The sequence below is a fragment of the Tachysurus fulvidraco genome, chromosome 24 (genome assembly GCF_022655615.1).
Source record: "Tachysurus fulvidraco isolate hzauxx_2018 chromosome 24, HZAU_PFXX_2.0, whole genome shotgun sequence".
NCBI classification, from domain to species: domain Eukaryota; kingdom Metazoa; phylum Chordata; class Actinopteri; order Siluriformes; family Bagridae; genus Tachysurus; species Tachysurus fulvidraco.
Genome location: NC_062541.1, coordinates 6,352,671 through 6,374,468, shown reverse-complemented (window position 1 = coordinate 6,374,468; position 21,798 = coordinate 6,352,671). Strand labels below are relative to the sequence as shown.

Sequence of the window (21,798 nt, the reverse complement as noted above, 5' to 3'; positions counted from 1 at the left end):
GGAGAAAGTAAGGGATGTGGTAGTGGTTAAGGTGTTGGTCTACCTATCAGAAGGTTGTGAGTTCAAATCCCAAACCCACCAGTTGTATAAAATCAAATATGTTCTGGATAAACGTGTCTGCTAAATGCCATAAACATAAAGGAGTTGATAATTTCCACATGAGTGATCCACATACATGCTCTACATGTTTTCAGTTAGGTTTTGGCTTGGTATTGGTTGACCTGGTTTTCTGTTGACCTCACACGTAATCTGTGTGTCTCTCATATTCCCAGTTTCTGCACCGTAACATTATGATCTTGACATACATAAGAGAAACCTGGAGAAAGTTGACGGAAAGTTAAAGCCAGTTCTTTACGCCTTCACAGTACAGCATGATAAAGAGATTTAATGTGTCAAATATGATCTATAACTTTTTCAAATGGAGGACAATTTAATCTTAAGATATATTTGTATTTGTGTTCAACATGTAGAGCGAATGTGTGCGAGTGTGTGTGAGAGTGTGTGTGTGTGAATGTATGTGTTTTAGGAGAGATGCTGCACTCTTGCAACCAACTAGTGAGACAGTTACACTGGAAACACTGGGTGTGTTTGTTTAATGAATCATTAATCTCCTGCCAGCCTTTTTCTAACATGATGTACACAGATAACAAGCGAAATACAAAGTATTCATTGTGCACCGAATAAAACGCAGTGTTTTAAAAGCAGTGTTTGGTGTTCAACTCGCTCTCCACACACCTTTAAACACAACTGCACCGTTTTTACCTGGAACTCTGAGCTCCACTTTACTCCAACACGGTTTATTTATTCATCCACTTATTTAGTGATCAGTAAGGAGAAATAATCTAACAAAATAAACCCACATAACGTTAATCCGTGTGATCAAAGGCGTGTTGATTTCAGTGCACTGCCCTGTGTTTACCTGTTAGCTTAGCTTAGCATAGCATAGCATAGCATAACTAGCTGGGAAGCTAATCCAGCTAGCCGGCTGCTGTCACACAACACCGCGGAGACTAAACTTGTTTGACCGAAAGCACTCACCTCAGCAAACATGGTGTTAGACGTCGAGGCAGAAGCCGCGCAGATTAACCCCAGCACATTTTACCGATGTGTGTTCCGGCGTTCTTGCAGCTTTTTATATATTTAAAAACACACAGCCTTCCAGACTCGCTGCACTATCCGAGGAATCTCCATATTGCGAGGTTTACGTGCAACAAGCCCCGCCCCCACGCCTAAGTCGCGCCCTGATTGATCGACGTGACGTGACGCAAAGGACTCACCAGTCATTAGTGCGAAGGCATTCAGCTCAAAATGAGATATCCGTCGAGATACAATGTTATCTATTTAAAGGTATTGTTTAACACTTAACACAAGTAAATATACAGTTACTAACTGCAAGCTCGTCTGTTGCTATGGATGTTTTTCCAGCCTTCCTTCTTCACTATAGGACCTCTGTGGGATTCGAACCCATGGCCTTCTGGATCAGTAGTCAAACGCCTCAACCACCACATCCCACAACTCTGTTTAATGATGTGTTTGCTCAGAGGTTAAGCTGTTGGACTACTGATCGGGAGGTCGTGAGTTCAAATCCCAGGGCCACCAAGCTCCTGGGCCCCTGAGCAAGGCCCTTAAACTTCAATTGCTCAGCTGTATAAATGTAAGTCGCCCTGGATAAGAGTGTCTGCCAAATGCTGTAAATGTAAATGTTTAACCAGAGTTCCTATCTGTTTTCAGGAAACCCTGGTTGTTGTGGGATGTGGTTAAGATGTATGACTGCTGATCAGAAGGTCATGGGTTCCAATCTAAGGTCTACCAAGCTGCCACTGCTGGGCCCCTGAGCAAGGTGCTTAACCCCCTTTAAGTTGTTAAGTTGCTCAGTTGTATAAATTGAAATAAAAATGTAAGTCGCTGAAAAACATCCATAGCAACAGAAGGGCTGCAGTTAGGAACTGTATTTTTTACTTAATAAAGTGATATAAATGTTAAGTGTAAAACAATACCTTTAAATAGATAACATGGTATCTCGACGGATATCTCGATGGATAAGGATGTCCGATACTTTACCAAAAGTCACCAGATGATGCCGTAGAGTAATCTGCATATACGTGGAATAGTCGACATGGCATACGTATTGAAGCATTTTGCATTTAATAACAAATTAATTCCATAGAAATAGAAATGATAAAGTAGAATATAGAAGTAGAATAGAGTAGACTTTATTACAATAGAATGCAGCTTTGCTAGAATACAACATAACAGAATAAAACATAACAGAATTTATGATAAACGATTGGAGTAATTTTTTTATGAAATAGAATAGAGCGCATTTTTTAAAAAACTGAATGAAATATAATGGTTTGATCAGAACGGAAATAGAAAATATAATAGATTTATTAGAATAGAACAGATTCATTTTTAGTATAACAGAATAGAGCCAAATAAAGTTTTATCATAGTAGAATAGAATAGAAGAGGTTTTATCAGAATGGAGTAGTAGACAATGCATTTATTACTATACAATAAATAGGATAGAATCGACTGTATCATAATGGATTAGAATACAGCTTTACTTGCAAAAAATTAAACAAAATAGAGTTTTTGATAAAGAATTTAGAGTAGATTTTAATGAAATAGAATAGAATACAACATGTTATAATACTGTATAACGGAAATGAAAAGAGAATAGATTTATTAGATTTATTATTATGTAGAATAGAATAGAGTTTTTTTTTTATCAGAATAGAGTTGAATATAATAGAATTATAACTACAAAATATATTCATTTTATCATAACAAATTAGAATAAAATAGAATAGAACAGAATAGTTGTTTTTCTGGCCCAGAACCCAGCTCCTCTCTCTCAGCTGAAACAGAGTCTACTGCAATTCACCTGACACACAGCAGATGGCTGTGAAAATCAGAAACTCCCCCTTTAATGCCATGAGGAATGTTCCTTTTACTCCTCTGTTTTATAACCTTACAGCACAGAATTTATACTGCATATACAAACACCATGCCAGTGCATTAATGTTAGATTTCTAATGTACCGATTGCTCACAGATCTATATATATATATATAAAGAGAGAGGAAGAGAAAGTCAATATATAGAGCTCTATATGGAGATACCTGTCCCAGATTGAATAAGGCTCCAAGTGGGTCACGCTGTAGAAACGGGTGCAGATAAACATAACCCCAGGTTCCACCTGACGCTCTGTAGGAGATCACAGTAACCAGGTTCCCCATCGTTCCAAAGCTGTCACTCACTTGCGTCTCATATCTCCCTGTTTCAGTATAGTGCTTTATTAACATGCGCATTTAAGGTTTCCAATGACTAAGCATCACGTTGACACTGCAACACTGATAACACACACACACACACACAATAACACACTAACACACACACACACTAACACACACACACACACACACACACACACACACACACACACACACACACACACACACACACATACACACACACACTCACAGAATCAGGACTGGTTGGGTCACAACCTACCACATGATATTGTCAATCACAAGGTAAAGCAAACTTTGAACCCATGGACACATTACAGCTGTAAATCTGCAGTGTACATTTACTTTCTTATAAAAATACCAACTTCAGGAACATTAAGCTCTATTTGAGTTTTCTAAAGAACGCAGTGGTTTAATATCTGCATACATAACTGAATGTCTGTGGTAGCAAAGGTACAGAAATGATCCATAAATCTTGGAGTTATTCAACTAAATATGGACTCAAAATAAAGTTTAAAAATGTTAGTACTAATAGTACTGGAGTAAAAAGCATATTAAAAAAAGATTTAATTAAGTTACTGTCATGTTTTCATCCATGTAGGTTTGCTTGTCATGAGCATAATTTGCTGATGAATTAAACAGAATGAAAAACGTCATGAAAATTATCACTATTTACCAGTTGCTAGGATTTGACTTGATGAAATCTATTATTTCTAACATGCAACTAGTGAAGAAAGCAGAATGACATAAATATGGCCAGTCAAATGTTAGCAAATAAGCAAAGCTTAGTATGTTTTTATGAGTTGGATATAACTTTTTTATAACTGATTTTTATAACTTCTATGGAGGCAAAGATGTCAACAAATCTTTACTTATTCCAGCATACTAAAACGTTTTTCAGAGGTATCATCTTGACTTTCACACCACAGTCCAGTTTTCTTGTCCATATTCAAACAGTGCTAACGATGTTGATTAGACATGAGAAGGTGACAACAGATAACGAAATGCTGTGATTCTCAAAAGTTTTTTCTACATTGATAAATGTGATTGGATGAAGCCCATTGGCTGAATGAGAGATAAAAAAAAGTGAGTTGAAGAAAGAAAACTTTGAAAGTCTGAACAGACAAGTTTCTGCTTGCTGATATTTATCACTTCAGTCTCTATACATCAGAGTGACGTACAAAACTGCTTTTAAGTCTCATCATTAACTTTTAACATCATTAATTATCATTGAATGCATTAACTCTGGTTCACTAGGTTACAGACTTACGATACCATGAGCCTAAAACACTGTGCAAGTATTTTTTATTTTATCTATCTATCTATCTATCTATCTATCTATCTATCTATCTATCTATCTATCTGTCTGTCTGTCTGTCTGTCTGTCTGTCTGTCTGTCTATCTATCTATCTATCTATCTATCTATCTATCTATCTATCTATCTATCTATCTATCTATCTATTATTGTTATTATTATTGTTATTGTTATTACTATTAATCAATCAATCAATCAATCAATCAATTAAAAATTAAGAAAAAAAAAAACACACACACACATACAACAAACATGGGAGAAAGTGTTAGTTTATTAACCCAAAAAAGGATTTCATGAGCATGCTCAAAACTCTTCAATGTGTTTTTGGACAGATAAAAAAAAGTTCACTATTAAATGACAGGGAGAAAAATGGGATTTTTATGACTGGCAATTGCAGAAAGTTTGTCTTATATTTTACATTTGTCTAAAATCTAAAACATATGATGTGAACATTACATGCAAATAATCTAATAAAATGAAGTATGGACTAAAAATAATGAATCAGAAGAACGTATAATGTTAATGTTATATAGTGAAAATAACCATGACAGGCAGAGAGACAAAACTAGAAGAAGCTCAGATAATTTCTTCCTTTCACTATTGGTACAATAACTTATAACACAAATTTCAAGCATTATTATTTTAATATTAAATATATATGCACATAATTTCATCATTTCACAGTAAGGGTGTGCAAACTTTTGCACTCCAACTCAACATTTAATCTGCAGAAACCAAAGTTTCCTTATAGAAAGAAAAATAAGAGAAATTGGACTCTATTAGGTTTATGATTGAAGTGCGTCTGCATAATCTGTAGAATTAAATGATAAAGAATATAAACATTGTGTTTAAATATAAATATTTATCTCTCTTTGTGTTTTTTTGGTTCAATGCTGTTCATAAGGACACGAGGATGTGAAGTGGACCTGCTTCTGTCTCTATTGTGTCACTGTGCTATTTTTATCACGCGCCTTTGTGTGTGTGTGTGTGTGTGTGTGTGTGTGTGTGTGTGTGTGTGTGTGTGTGTGTGTGTGTGTGTGTGTATAGTCACCGTTAGCAGCAACACGTAACACAGGCTTCCTCCCAAACACCCTCATACTAACCTACTAAACACTGTATCACTACGCCCCCTAATGGTTACCATAGTTACCACACTCACTCACTCACTCACACACAAACACGCACACACACACACACACACACTCTCTCTCTCTCTCTCTCTCTCTCTCTCTCTCTCTCTCACACACACACACACACACACACACACACACACACGCACACACACACACACACACACACACACACACACACACACACACACACACACACACACACACACACACACACGGGATACTAGGGCGCACTACGTAGTCGTGTAGTGTGCGGTTTGGGACGTGGCCATCGGCATCCTGCGCGTCCAGGGCGCAGCCGTGGGTCCGCTTATTTAACCAGTCGCGCGCACGAGCTGGACGGAACTGTTCGGTTGTCGCTACCGTCACAGCACCAGCATCAACACTCCGGTAAGTGCGAAAACACGTTATTTTTTTCAAGAGTATTGAGGATTGACGGAAAGGAACATCATGTCATCTCAGATAGACTTTAACCCCAGTTTAACCCTTTATGCACGCGTGTCAATACAATTCGGTTAATTATTAAAAAAACAACAATAATACGTTTTTAGGCTTTAATCATGGAGCACGCGCGTTTTTCTCTAATCCAGATTTTTTAGTCGCATGGGATACATTTAAACCTTATTGCACGGTGTTTTTCCGTATGTGAAAGTTCAGATCTATTCCTGCTTTTATTTAAAAGAAATAACAACATAGAAAAAACCCCTCTAGGTTGTCTGTTTACCGAGCATCTCTTCCGTTTAGTTTCTGCAGGGGAAACGTCGCCCGCTAAAAATAGCCCGGGCGCACGAGCGGACGCACCGATATAGCATGCGGCAGTTTGAGAAATCCCCAAGATTACCAGTTTCTCGCTGTGGGTTTATGCACTAACCTATTTAATCTCAACCTGTAATCTATTTAAACCCTGCATGCGTTGGTGGTTTTAATATATTTATGATTGCGCGCTTCCTGCTCATGAGTGTAGAACCTTTTCCTAAAGATTTGTCAGTTCAGTTGAAATGTGCATTATATAGTATGATTTTTGCATTATGTCTAAACTTTAGTAGTGTTTGTTTCTATCAAGTGAATAGAAAATGCAGAACGAGGATGATGATGAGATGCATCAACAGGTGTGTGTGTGTGTGTGTGTCCCTTTTCATACACTTGCATTAGGTAACTGCATCCATGTCCAGGGGGGCTTGAAATACACAATGTATATAGAAAATGAAACTAAGAAATGATGATATATATGTATGAGTAGTGAGAAAAACAGGCTGTGTATCATCCAATAGTAGTGGCTACTAGTAGAATAGTAGTAGAATTCTTTGATAACGATCTATAACGATTTCACTGTATCACTGCTGGATAATATTGTTATTACATCATTTCAAAATATTTGCTTCCATTAGCTAATGACCTCGTAAGGAATGAGGTCTTCCTGCTTTTGCACTGGATATAACTGCATCCAGTCATAAGGAGGTCTGTTACTGAGTGGGCTAAAATAACAGATTTTTTAAAAGACAATGCGAAAAACAAACTGAAAGTGCATGAGGCGGAAAATGAGATTGAAAGCTAAGATAAATATGGATGTCTAGGAAGAACATTGTTGTCTATCTTCACAAAGTAAGTATTATTTTGCTATTGGTTTATTGTGAGGATATAAATTGATTATGACTGGATAATGAATGCAACGTTGGATACTCTTGAGGTTAGTGTGTGTGTGTGTGTGTATGTGTGTGTGTGTGCTGATGTACAATATGCAAGAATGATGTGGAAAAAAGAGACAGAGAATCATTCATTCATCTTTATGTAAGAGATAACAAAAGGTTGTCCCGGGAATTTTGGGATGGGATTCCTGTCCATTGCATGACACCATGCACTCTGTGTGTGTGTGTGTGTGTGTGTGTGTGTGTGTGTGTGTGTGAGAGTGCATGGTGTCATGCAATGGACAGGAATCCCATCTAGGAAAGATCCCCACCTCACATCCAACATTCCTCTGTCTTTTTTTTCCACATCAGTCTTGCATATTGTACATCAGCACACACACACACACACACACACACACACACACACACACACACACACACACACACACACACACACACACACACACTCATGTTCACACCCTCATTCATCACACCTCACACCTAAAAACAATTTAGACCAAAATGGAGACCAAAAAATAAAAGGATCTCACAAACAGCTTATAAGGCCAAGGCCCCTCCTTTTCTCGGAATTTAAATGTTGATGTTAGATGTTTCTGACATCAAAACCTTAGCGATATTGTATTTAACAAGTATCTGACAAGACACCATGTCTGCATTCACACACATCTATATATAACTATCGATCTTTATCTATACTCTCTCTCTTTCTCTCACTCTCTCCCCCATATGTTTCTCCATATTTGTGAATAGTTGTGCAAATGTGTGTATTTTTCCCCCCAGGTGCCCTTTTCCCAGTTTAACACTGCTGGACTTTTCCCCTCGTATATACATGGTGACGACATGGGCTCCCCTGAGCACCCAGGTAATACTTGCTTTATACATGTATCAGTCTCTACACTGTTTAGTCCCTGTTATCACGATCACTCCTTTCAGGTGTGCGGCATCTTTAGGGCCAGCGTAAGTCAGCGTAGCAGGCTGCCGGAGGCCTCCCGTGGGCAGGCGGAGAGCGGAGGGATATATTTATCCACTGCTCCCCGCATGCCCGAGGCCCTCCTGCGCGTCTTGGCAGAGGAAGGCGAGCAGATGGAGACCCTACTGGCAGGTGGCTACTTTCATCAGACCAGCGCAGACTCTCTCTCTCTCTCTCTCTCTCTCTCTCTCTCTCTCTCTCTAGCTTTCTCTCTCTCTCTCTCTCTCTCTCTCTCTCTCTCTCTGTCTGTCTTGTTTGCACTCTCACTCTAATTCGTATGAATACCTGGCATGGACATGTACAACAGGTTTCATTTTTAATTCATTATTTTGATGACATTGTATGATTGTACCGTTATTTTTTATTTTTCTTTGTTGATGCAGTCAGTTTTGTAGCTGTGTAGACACAAACCACTATTCAAACAAAGATAGGATCATAAATAACCTCTTGTTGAGGCTCTAGTACTGTATGCTCCATCTCATCTATCATATAAGAAACAAACAATGCCATGTACGTAATGTCAGGTGAACGAGTCAAACTCAAATATCGGAAAATATGCTTGTAAAACATGTTAATACACAAAGCAGCAAATCAGAAAACGTAACCGTAAAATGCGATACTAAAAAAAAAAAAAAAAACCCCAGAGCAAATGAGAAAATTAAAAACTCATGACTATAACCTAAAAACAGAAAGTGTAGGTCTTTACGGAACACCATGTGCTCGGGGATGATTGGCTTCAGCACAGATGTCTTTGTGTTTATTTTTTTACATAATCTTATTCACACAAAGTCTCTTTAGTTGCATGGAGTAAAACAAAAAACCCAAATCTAGCCCATAAAGTTAGAGCACCGGAACAGCCGATACATGCTTTCTTATTCTTTGTATAAAAAACAAGGTCACCGATGTCTGCATACATTTCTGATATTTTAGTAACTGTAATCCACATTTTTTTGTCATCACCTGGTACAGACCGAAACCTGTACATTATAGACAGTTGCGTTTTTCTCTTTGTTTTTCCGCAGTGTGTGCAGAAACGGCTTAGATTTCATTCTGTCTGTTTGTTTTGAAATAAGATCTCAGCATCTGCACACTATTTTTAGTTTCAGAAAAATGCCACCTGCGGACTTGCTTTTTTCCACCCGCAGCCTTGATCCAACTCTAACCCAATTTGGTTTATATACTGTGACTCTGGCAACCCAGCTATCTATTTGGAGTTAATTTTGATGTGTTTCTGAATTTGTTTTTGTTGTTGCCTTTTCTAAAAATTGCTGGTGTTTTGGGTTTGTTTAATGGGATTTGTGCTTCCACATTACCACCGAAGACAAGTGACACGAATTAAGAATGACTGAAATGCTCCAGTGAGAGCAGATGCAGCAAAATGCATTGAATTATTCAGCTTTTGTTGGACTCTGTGAATGAAGTATCTGTTGTTCTTTTAATACTATATCTATAAGATAGATAGATAGATAGATAGATGGATAGATGGATAGACAGAGAGAGAGAGACAGATAGATAGATAGATAGATAGATAGATAGATAGATAGATAGATAGATAGATAGATAGATAGATAGATAGATAGATAGATAGGGAAACAGAGAGAGATAGACAGAGAGAGAGACAAAGAGAAAGAGAGAGAAACAGAGATAGAGATAGATAGATAGATAGATAGATAGATAGATAGATAGATAGATAGATAGATAGATAGATAGATAGATAGATAGATAGATAGGAAGGGAAACAGAGAGAGAGAGATAGACAGAGAGAGAGACAAAGAGAGAGATAGATAGATAGATAGATAGATAGATAGATAGATAGATAGATAGATAGATAGATAGATAGATAGAAAGGGAAACAGAGAGAGATAGATAGACAGAGAGAGAGACAAAGAGAAAGAGAGAGACAGAGAGATAGATAGATAGATAGATAGATAGATAGATAGATAGATAGATAGATAGATAGATAGATAGATAGATAGATAGATAGATACTTTATTGATCCTGGAGGAAATTCAAGAATACTGACTGTCACTTAAAAAGTACTCCAAGTCTCATCGTCATATTGTGGTGTTGACATGACTGCGCTGCAAATTTGTGTGCCTTGTACTATATTAACCTCGCATGAATCAAGTCCAGATGTTATAATATTCAAGCTTGGCTTATGAGGTACATGAGTCTGACAATCAGGTGTCTGATTTACGTTCCATGCTCGTCAAGTGGAAAAAGCAGCGAGTCGATCGTTTTAATGCGGAACGTCATTACTTGTTTGGACGATTTCAGCATCGAAAACCTTTTACGATTTAAGATGCAAGAGTTCTCGTTAAAGGGGGCTAGAAGGGTGGAAACTTGTTACATTCCTGACTTCATAGACAACACACACAGCTGGGAAGGAACAAATCCCAACAGACCTCCACCCAAAAGCTTCCTGCTTACAAGATACTTGGGTTTTGACATAGTAATAGGACACTGCTTTGGCTCATTCGGCTTCTCTCGATGCGTTCACTGTTATTTATTATTAAAAATCTCTAATTGTGAGTGCTGTTGTTATGCTTGTTTAAAATCCACCAGTAACATCGTGGCATAGAATTAAGCAAAACCCACCGGAATCTACAAATATGATAGAGAAAAGGTTAAAACATATATACATCATGCCAGTGGACAGAAATATCCTTATTACTGCAATGTTTTTGCTTTTACTCCTGTTCTTAGATTGAAGACGTAAGGAATTTTTCCAGAGAATGTAATTTTAATCTCTTGTCTTCAAAGAATCTTCAACATATAGAAAAACAGACTGTTATAAAATTTGACCAGGATTTTAATAAGAACCTTTCAAACAGCCTGACAAGTCATAATCTTAACATTCAGACTAGGATTTAAGGCTTAAACTAAATTTACATGTCAGAGAAAGACTTCCAGTGCACTATTGGCCTATGGTCCGAAGGAGGTGCTGTTGATCTGAAAGAGACACGGAGAGCGAGACAGTGTGTGTCACTGTGTAGTGCTCATCAGCTGTGATTGATCGGTGAAGGTTGTGCTGGATGGCCTGCAGTTCTTTGAGCATTAAGCCATGACAGATTCGCTTTGTTGAGGATCATCCAGATGGCCAACGCTCTTCTGAAGTGTGTGCTGTTTTCAGCACAAGTGTATATGCACATGTGCAGGTTTAGACCAGTGCGTGAGGCTCTGGTTACACATTGGCTTTCACACATCCTGCATCTGGATTGTATCAAGCATTGGGTTGTACACCTTGCGCTAACGTTTTTTTTGGTTAAATGTCAAGAAATGGGTTGAAGTTAAAAGCTCCAGATCTAGACGATCTGAGTAATAAATACTTATCTTAACTGAGAAACTTTAGACATGCTCTGGCTTCAGAACAACTCTTTGCAGATGTCTGGAAGTTACCATATGACTATATACTACACTATATACATTCATTCATTCATTCATTCATTCAGGCATGGGGAGAACACACACAAGGCGGAGGCGGGAATCGAATCCCCAACCCTGGAGGTGTGAGGCAAACGTGCTAACCACTAAGCCACCGTGCCACCTCACACTATATACAATTATCCAAAAATTTCATTTCAGGAGCAACAACCAGGGTTCTCTCCAGGTTGTGGAACCAGGAATTGGTTCCTGAGTTTTTGCAGGAAGTTTTTGCAGCTAATCCAGCCTGCATGTGCTTTGCAGATTTGGAGAACACATATAATAATGTACATTGATGTTTGTTGTAGGAGGTACTGCAAGAGGATGGGTTGAAATTTGCCCACTCTGGGATGAATAAAAGATCATTTTATTTGATCTTATCTCACGTGGCTCGCTTTTGTATGAGATCCGTTCTCTGTGATAGTTGTGTTTGCATTAGCTGAATTACAAATCGTTTTAAGGTGGGTGTCAGATAGGGGCGGAACGTTTCCGGTAAATTTCCGGACACTTACCACGGGAACTTAATCTGGGGAATTTTGGAAATATTCAAAATTGGAAACTTTACGGGAATTTATGGGAATTTATGGGAATTTACAGGAATTTATGGGAATTATTTGGAAATATAGGGAAAAGTATATAAACTATATAATATACAAACATAAATAAACATTTTGTTTGGTCATAAGCAGACATGCATGCAAGGTGATACAAATTTTTAAAAATGATGTCTTGACTGATTTAATTGTAAGTAGAACTTTAATTGATTCTTTCATTGAGTAACACAAAAGCATAATAAACATTAGTATGCTTGTAATAAACATAATAAATGCTGTAAAATGAAAGCATTCCTCACCCTTTGCCCTTCTAAAAAAGTCTCAATTAAAATGTAAAATGAAGCATTTTTTCCTCAAGTGAGAGTGTGGGAGAGGGTCATCAAATTATCTATGTATGTGTAACACTCCTAATTTACTGCTTATTAACAGTTAGTAAGGTAGTTATTAAGTTTAGGTATTGGGTACAATTAAGAATGTAGAATAAGGTCATGCAGAATAATTAATATGTGCTCAATAAGTACTAATAAATAGCCAATATTCTATTAATATTCAGGCTAATAAGCAACTGGTTAAATGACCCTGAAATAAAGTGTTACTGTGCATGATACAGAAGAATTTAAGTACATGCAGGAGGTTTGGCCTCAATGGCTCTCCAGTAAGCAGTGTGCTGTGTGCAAGTGACCGTGAAATGCAGGGTACAAATTCAACTTAAATTGTATTAAATCTTGTTGTTTTAAACAAAATTATGCTAAATTTAAGTTCCTTGTTATAGGCAACTCTGAATTTTTTTTTAAAAAAATTCCCTGTTTATTTCCATATATTCCTGTTAATTCCCATATATTCCTGTTAATTCCCATGGAAGGTTTCCAGCCTTGAAAATTCCCAGAATTTTGCAACCGTAGTGTCGGATTCAAGGGCCAAGGTTTGGTCTTTTTCTTTCTACTCTTGTTTGTGGTTTTCATGTACAGGACACTACGAGGCAGCCAGGGAACTAAAGGTGTCCATTTTGGTCAGCTAGATGTAACATCTCTGTTATTTGCAAGTGTTGGTGTCGATTTGCTCTTTCCAAAGTGGACTTGCACTTGAATGTTTTGCTCTTGAGTGTAAAGTAGCAGCGACCATCAACCATGCCATGCTTTTATTCCTGAACAAAAACATGGGATGCTCCCTTTAGGTCAGGGAAGAGACCTTGCCCATGGTGCTAGTTGGGGTACCATCTTAGAATTCGATAAAAGATTGATGGAAAAAGAGAGTGCAAGACTGACACATCAAGGTCAACAAAAACAGAATTACAGTAATCGTATCAATCTGTGGTGATAAACCAAGAGCTCAGTTACCATATAAAGCATCTACATCCCTGTTCTTACCTATGAGCCGATCGGTACTGACCGAAGAATATAGTCATGTGTCTAGATGCTATAAATGAGGTTCATCTGCAGGGTTTCTATCTGTGGATGAGCCTGGATTGGGGTCACTGCTTCACCAAACTGAGAGCAGCCAGGGGTGGTGGTTTGGCCACCTTACAATGATACCCCAGTAGATCTGTATCAGGCTACAGGGCAGACCCATGACCAGCTGGGGAGTTTATATCTCACATTTGGCTTGGGAATGTTTTGGGATCTCCCAGAAGAAGCTGGAGTGTTTGGCTGGGGACACAGAAGTGTGTAATGCCCTGTTCACCCTAGTGCCATAGTGGGCTGGAAAATGAATGAATGAATGAATGAATGAATAAGAAATGCTATGAATATGGTTAGAATAAAGATTTTTTAGTGATTTTTTTCTTTTGAGAAGCATTGGGCAGAGCGAAAAACCCAGCTGAAGTGCACAAACTTCAAAACCAGGCTTAAATATAGTAACTAAGTAATTGTACAGCCGTTTCTCCAAACCACAACTGACAACCGAAACACATCCTTCCTCTAAGCTTTGAGATTTTAAAGTCTTTAATACAAACTTGGTCATTTTCTTTTGCATCATTTCAAGTTTTCTGACATGGTCCGCAAGATTGGATTATTTACTCGGAAAATCCCTGTCTGAAGTGTTGACTGAATCGCTTGTGGGCTTTTATTCAGCCTTATTGTTGTGTCCATTTTTAAACTCGTCTCGGGAGAAGTTTCTGTCAGGAATAAACCTATGCAGATGACCTATTTTTGCTGCTGCAGCAACAGCAGCAGTGTCTGTTTTGTCTGGAGAGGAAAACCTTGGTAGCAGAAGCTTTGTGTGTGTGTGTGTGTGTGTGTGTGTGTGTGTGTGTGTGTGTGTGTGTGAGAGAGAGAGAGAGAGAGAGAGAGAGACCTAGGCTTCACTAGCAGTATTGTCCACTGGATGAGGATGTATCTGGGGAACTCCTGGGAATAAAAAAAACAAAGTCGTGATGCCACTTTAACCAACAATAGCGGAGAAAACCTGTTGCTTGCAGGAATTTCTCCTGCGGATATACGCCGCCTCTGCTGCTACACACACACACACACACACACACACACACACACACACACACACACACACACACACACACGCACACACAGCTTTTCCTTTCTTTAAGTTGTCCAGCAGACTTCTAACGTCTGCATTATTTGGACTTTTCCCAAAATGTTCTCTTGGAAATCTTTCTCCTCGTCTTATAGCTCTGTCTAGAGATTATAGAGTTTAGGAAATAATTACCATTCTGTTGTGACATGACTATCATTTAAAAAATTGTACTTGATTAACACACACTCAAGGACATTTTCTAACTGCTGGATCACAGATTACCAAGAAACAGTGACCTGTGTGTGTTGGGTATGAGTGTTATGTATTAGGACGGTGTGTGTTTTGTTTCGTCTCTTTGTTTAACCGGGTCTGTAGTATATAAATTCTGGGCACAACTTGACGGAAACATGATGTTTACTGAAAGTGGAGGAAACATACACGTCCCCAAGGTGCGGCAGAGGGTTTTCACTGACCACAAACTGCCTGTTCATTTTTAGCAGGCTATTTTTGTAGCATTTTATGCATTACAGAAGACGGACCAGGTCGGGTCGCTTGGAAATGGAACGGCAGGTTTAGAAGCAAGTTCATGACTCATGGTGAAACCTTTTTAAACATGGAAGTTTAATTCATGTTATAATGCTAAGTTTACATGGTGCAGTTTGCAAAAAAAAGTTTAAAAGCGTTTCTAGACATGTGAGAAGCATATACACCTCATAGCTCCAAACATACTGTGATTCACATCATTGACATGAAGTGGTCCTTGTTGGTTTATTTTAGGATTTTGTTTACAGTTTTTATGGGCTGGAAATTTGCTTCGCCCCCGGCTGGAACAGAGCTGTTCATGTTTGCCCTCTTTTCTTAAAAGACAAGTCACAGGGTCATGTGTAGTTTCAGCAGAAGCAGTGGGGGAAGGGAAAGCAGAAGGTCTGTCCGTTTTTTGTTTTTTTTGTTTTTTTTGTTTTTTTGTTTTTTGTAATTGCAGTTATCCTTGATTTGCAGCAGAGGGTGCTAAAATTACAGACTGCTACTTTAAAATGTCAGGGCAAATAAAAATAGCTTCAGTGCAATAAGCCTGGTCTAAAATTTTACCTCAGATTACTTCTATTTGAACCGTTGTAATATTTAACGTTGTTTTTCTATTGTTTTACCTGGAAAAGTCACTTTTTTGAAGTCGCTGTGATTTTACAAGTCTTTACGAGCTGACTGTGACAGCTGACAGTATACTGAGCCAGTGAACAGAAGCGCTAGTGTTTGCAAAGCCTTGCATTTCATGCATGATTACTTTTGATGCAAAATCTGATACTTTAGACACCGCTGCTCTAACCTGCATGCATTGAAGGCATGTGCTGGGCTTCAGTTTGAAGGATGCAATGTTCTTTCCTGGTAGTTGTGCTGCACGTTTTGTTTATGTAAGCCTCTATGACACTAAAGGAGCGGTATGTCATTTATTCAGTAACTTAATAAATGCTCCGCTGCACTGCTTCCTCTTCAAACCTACATACTGTTTGTGAATTTGTTCCTTTTTAGGAAAATGGGTGGATAAATAAAGTAGCCTGCAACTCGAAAACAAGCCATCTTCCTTGCATTGCATTATAATTGTTGTCTTTGTAATTACAAGATTATTACAGATGTCAACTGAGCGCTAAAAATGGCACACAGCATCTACAACAATAAAGAGAATGAGAAGAGAGAAAGAGAAAGAAAGAAAGAATGAGAACTGAATACTTATATAGACAAGAGCAGCATATTTATTAGTCCTGATAATAAATAATTTAGAGGCTGACGAAATAACAGATCTCCTTGCGCTTGAAGATAGGTCTCTGTCAGGGAAGAAAGCAAGAAAAAGGAGAAATTTATGCAAAAATGAAAGAGAAAGATAAGGGAAGACTGAGAGGAGGAGATAAAGAGGAACCAGGGAGCTGGGGAGAAGGATGAAGGCAGACAGCTGTGTTTTTGTGTTGCTATTTTAAGCGTCTAGCCGCTGCTCCACTCCCCTGGTTTGGCCCAGCCTATTTCTGTCCTGGGCCGGCCCTGCTGCTATTCCTGCCACCTGGGAGCGAGAGAGCAAGAGAGAGAGAGAGAGAGAGAGAGAGAGAGAGAGAGAGAGAGAGAGAGAGAGAGAGAGAGAGAAGGAACTGCTGTACAGTCACATAGTGATGATAGGAAGAGTAAGAGACAGAGGAGGTGGGAGACAGATAGTTTTGTAGAGATCGAGAGATAGCCAGAGTGTGACAGGCGGCACTCCCGGGTGAATCTCAGAAGCTGAAGCATATACGGAGTAACAGTGCAGCCATTTATTTTTTCTCGCCAGTCAGTCAGTCAGTCAGTCAGTCAGTCAGTCAGTCAGTCAGTCAGTCAGCTGAAAAACTCAGAAGAGATTGGCCTTATTTTGCAGTGACAAAAAGACTGAAAAAGGACAGGAGGAAGAAGAAGGAGGATTCTAGTGTTTCCTGCTGTGAGGCTGGTGGGATTTGGTGAGGAACGGTTGCTGGGGTTTAGGGCTCGTCTCCACAGTCAGTATGCTGCAGACTATTTATGAGAGCGAGTCCCGCATCCCTGCTGAGTGGCTCAGGAACCTCCTGGATACACACAGCATCTCCAGCAGTGTGATTGGCTCAGGTATCTTTCTCTCTCTCTCTCTCTTCCTCTCTCTCTCTCTCTCTCTTACACACACACACACACACACACACACACACACACACACACACACACACACACACACACACACACACACACACACACACACACGCAGGACGCCTATATCTTTGCTGCTCTATATTTATCCTTTTCTCTCTGTATGCCTCTTTCTCTTCCTCTCACTTCCTCTCAGCTGCTCAATCCACCTCTCCCTTGCTCTTCTCCACTTATTTTTTCCCTCACTGCTGACAGTAAAGGTGGCACAGCAGTGAGCGCCACCCCGAACGGCCACCGCTGGCTAATTCAAGTCTAATTCAAAATTCCAAGAGTTTTAAAACTCATGTAACTTGTGTAATTCATGCAGAGTTTCTTTAAATATTCTGCAAAATGCAACCTGCTTCTACACATAATTCAGTCCTGCCACTCCTTAGAGTGTTTTCCCCCCTTCCATGCTTTGCCACCCTGTATATCTACAAACATTCTTTTTTCTCTGTACCGGGGATCAGATAACACTCTTTAACACTAACACATTGAATGCAGACAGGTTGTAGTGTGTTTGGGGTCATTTTTGGGAGGATGCTGTAAATGGAAAGGGTTTTTGTCTGTTTGTGCTTCTCACCTCAATACATTTGTACTTTAGAGCTGTTTTTAGTTTGTTTATCTCCATGCATTGTTACTGACCCTCTCATGTAGCACGGAGTGTGTGTGTGTGTGTGTGTGTGTGTGTGTGTGTGTGTGTGTGTGTGTGTGTGTGTGTGTGTGTGTGTGTGGAGTAACAAAAGTACCTGATGTGATATTGATATTGTGATGAATTACCTCAGAGCTCTTCTCCAAGGGCATTGTGGGTCTCACTGTTACACAGTGATACTGTTCTTCTATTACATCTACATATATCACAAGTTCGCTGTTGCTCAAAGCAATAATAATAATAACCTTTATTTATAGACCCAAATCTCACTATCAGGTTCATACAGTAGGGTTAGAAATGATTGAACAGTTTGAATAATATGCCATGATAAAGTAATAAACTGTTTTATTAATGTAAATAACTAACAGCTCTATTTAAACTAAAAGACCAAATAAAGTAATAGCTCAGGATAAATATGTTGTAAACTTGATCTAAATATACCGAGTTGATAGGATTACAGGTAAACAGTCTTATGGGAAAAATGAACCCTACATGGGTTTTCAGGCTTCTTTGGATATCTCTTAACTTCTGAAATGTTCAGGCTGGAGGATTTTTCTAATTAATTCATCACTTTGGGGTTTCTGCAGAGAAACGTGAAAGGTTTCCTCAGAGGCCAATGAAGCCTTCATGGTTCTAAGGTAGACTCTGATTCCTTATGGTTCTATATTTAATCAAGATTTTTGGTCCAATTGTTCTAGATGTAACCCAGATCTTTGCTTGTCAGTGTTTCTAGATTTTTTTATTTATTTAATTTTTTTTTTTTTTTTTTTTTTTTTTTTACAAGATTTTGGTTGTCAGTGTTTCTAGATTAAACTTAGATGTTGTTTTTTCAATGGTTGTAGATTTATACTAGATTTTGGTTTTGTTTCTAGAATAAACCTAGAGTTTAGTTCATAAGGGTTCTAGATTTAACCTTAGTCTTTGGTTATAGGTTAAACCTACATTTCTGGTTTTCTTCTCTCTGGTTTCTGTTTCCAAATTTATATATTTTTATATATTCAATATTCAGAAAATTCAGAAATTTCAGTATTAATGAATTAATAAAATATTAATATTTGCACTTGTTGTTAAAAAAAAAAAATGAAGTACCGAATTAAAAAAAGAACCCAGAACTCTTTCATCATCATCATTTACTTAACAAAACTAAACACCATGTTAAATACCACAAACTATGAAAAATATCTTTAAGCATCATATGCATTTGCCATATTGTTTTTTCTGTGTCTTTTCTTTTCACTGCACACTTTACAGAATCTTCACATTTAATAAAAGACCTTCTGCTTGTCCTCAAAAAATAAAAAAATTAAAGACAGTCCCTTGCAGCTGGATGCAGAGTGCACACTTCATTAAGCTGTTCAGGCCTAAATTAGAAACAATCCTTGGAGAACTGGTCCTAGGAAACACTGGTACGCAGCCAGAATCCTGAACATGCTCAATACTAAACTACTGCAGCTTTCCCATTACGATCACTTTTTATCTTGAAGAGCTGAAAATGTGCAGACAAGGAGCTTCTTCTCCTGAAATGCAGTCCTGCCCTGAATTTCCTTTGGGCATTATGTACAATATATTTTTATACTCCAGTTCTGCAAATCTCAGGTGTATGATATTATAAACGCTCCTACAGGGAATTTTACTCAAGCACTCTCATGTGACTTCCAGTATGAGTACGTCAACTCAAAAATGTCAGCCAGCGCTTCCATTTTTAGCCTGCTCTGTTTTATAACTCTGCGATTCTGTTTATTTGAGCACTATCTCTGTTTCTCGTCCGCTCTGACTCACTCTGGCCATTAAGGGACATTTGAGAGCTGAGCAGCGTGAGTCAGTGCTTATAGCCGTGCAGGAGTCTATAGGCGCTGAGCTGAACACGGTTCGCTCCAGACAGCGTGAGGAAAGAGGGCTGTAGTGGAAATAATGCCGCTCGGTGCTGATGAATAAAAGATAGAGGTCAAGCGTTTTCCTGACACACGTCAGTCTGGCTGAGCAAAACAGCCACCTACATATCTATGTTTTTGCATTTGCATCAAAGACGGACGCTTTTATTTTTATCTGAAGTGACTTAGATGCAGATGAGGGCTAAGGGCCTTCAAGGATACAAGCCTGGGGATTATTCAGAAATTCAGTGCTGTACCCTGTCAAAAAAAATTGCACTAATTAAATTGTATATATATACAATTAAAAAACAAAATATTTATTTAATGTACTTCACATCAGAAATCCAATTTTCTAGTTTTAGTCACATGAACGTCCTCATACTGTAAATTCATCACATATTTTTTAAATGATGCATTAATCTATAATTTAAAAAAATTATATATATATATATATATATATATATATATATATATATATATATATATATATATATATATATATATATAAAATAATAATAATAAAAAAACAATTAAAGGTAGGCAAACACAAGAATGAATGAATAGAGCACTAGATCCTAGATGTGTATCTGGATCCTGAATAGGAAGAAGTTTTTAGTCTCACAAAAGTTAAAAATGAAAGATTTTGAAATAAGTGGTTGAAATTTAAATCATTATTAAATTAAATAAAAAATTGTCATTAATGTTTCAGAATACACAAACTCTATTTGTAAATGTATAAAGTCATATTAGTTCATATTTCTACTCAAAAATACAATAAAAATGGATTAACTGCACAGGTATTTTTTTCAGGACTTATTTGGTTTCTAATTTTAAATATCGCTGTAAAGGAATGCAAGCGTTTGCTTACGGCTGGCATCAACGTTACTTTGCATAAATAACCGAAATAAATTTACTACATTGATGATGGCTTTTTCTGTTTAAAGCCTTATCAGATATTAAAATCTGAATGTAAAAACTCATGAGAACCCATTAAAAAAAAAAAAAAATCCTGAGGGATTTATTTTCAAGCTGCCAAGATGAGTGCAAAATGTGCCAAGATGAAACTACTATTCCGTTTCTGTTGTCTTGTGCCAGTTTGTATCTGATTATCATTCTTTCACAGAGCTTTTTGTAGTATTTGAGGCCTGACTGTGGCCCCTGGCGCCAGTTAAAGGCTAGTGTGATGGGCATGCTGTTTACCTCTCTCAGCCTCACTGGACCGGCAGAGCACGAGGCCAGCTCAATGTTCTGGCTCCTTGGCACTCGGGTGCGGCTATTCCTGGCCTCGTTATTTTAGGCTTAAGGCATTAGGGTGCTAAGATTAGCCTCGGTTATCATTCTGTCTGAGTTAACTCCTAATAAAACCGCCCACCGGAAAGGCTTTATTTATAAGCCTCACTCTTTCTGCAAGTGTATATGACACTTTTTTAATTTATTTATTTTTGTTTAGAAACTTGTAGTGCTCATTGTTCACGGTAGTAGAATTTGCTGATTAGTTTGGATGTGATGCAGTTTATGTCCATCACTGTAGAGGTGTCTGTAGCTGTGATTGTGGCTGGAGCAGATGCTGGAGTCTATTAGTAGTAATTAAAACGGAGGCCGGTGTCGTTCTTCTTTTTTGATGCCTGGTGCTTTTTGTGGAGTGTGTATTCACAGGATGAGGGGCCCCAGGAGTCAGACTGACTAGCGGCCACTTCACACACACTTTTACTTTGGTCATGGTTGTGTTCAGAGTCAGATACACTTGGCTGTGAGTCAGTTCCTGTGTCTAGAACGTGTCCAGATCTGCATAGTGAATTCACAAAGGTCTGTGTGTGTGTGTGTGTGTGTGTGTGTGTATGCATTG

The 21,798-nt window shown here is 38.3% G+C and overlaps 2 protein-coding genes across 10 annotated transcripts in view; one reads left to right on the top strand and one right to left on the bottom strand.

The window, feature by feature from the left end:
* Nucleotides 1-3,277, bottom strand: part of snx13 (sorting nexin 13) — a 33,038-nt gene extending 29,761 nt beyond the window's left edge. For 2 of the 3 annotated variants that reach the window (XM_047807983.1, XM_027175781.2), the window contains exon 1: nt 1,039-1,225. Coding sequence is in view for 2 of the 3 variants with exons in the window: in XM_027175781.2 (XP_027031582.1) it covers nt 1,039-1,050 (12 nt within the window). In the remaining variant the exon portion in view is untranslated. Of the gene's footprint in view, nt 1-1,038; nt 1,226-3,123 lie in introns of those variants that run through there. The other variant, XM_047807981.1, reaches the window with a different exon arrangement.
* Nucleotides 3,278-5,858: 2,581 nt separating this feature from the next.
* The window catches only part of LOC113661507 (histone deacetylase 9-B), a 50,849-nt gene continuing 34,909 nt past the window's right edge, over nt 5,859-21,798 (top strand). Inside the window, exons 1-4 of one of the 7 annotated variants that reach the window (XM_047807917.1) lie at nt 5,859-6,087; nt 6,761-6,806; nt 8,124-8,205; nt 8,277-8,445. In XM_047807917.1, coding sequence (XP_047663873.1) covers nt 6,784-6,806; nt 8,124-8,205; nt 8,277-8,445 — 274 coding nt within the window. In that variant the 5' untranslated portion in view covers nt 5,859-6,087; nt 6,761-6,783. Of the gene's footprint in view, nt 6,088-6,760; nt 6,807-8,123; nt 8,206-8,276; nt 8,446-17,151; nt 17,376-21,798 lie in introns of those variants that run through there. The other 6 variants (XM_047807918.1, XM_047807919.1, XM_027175776.2 and 3 more) reach the window with 6 other exon arrangements.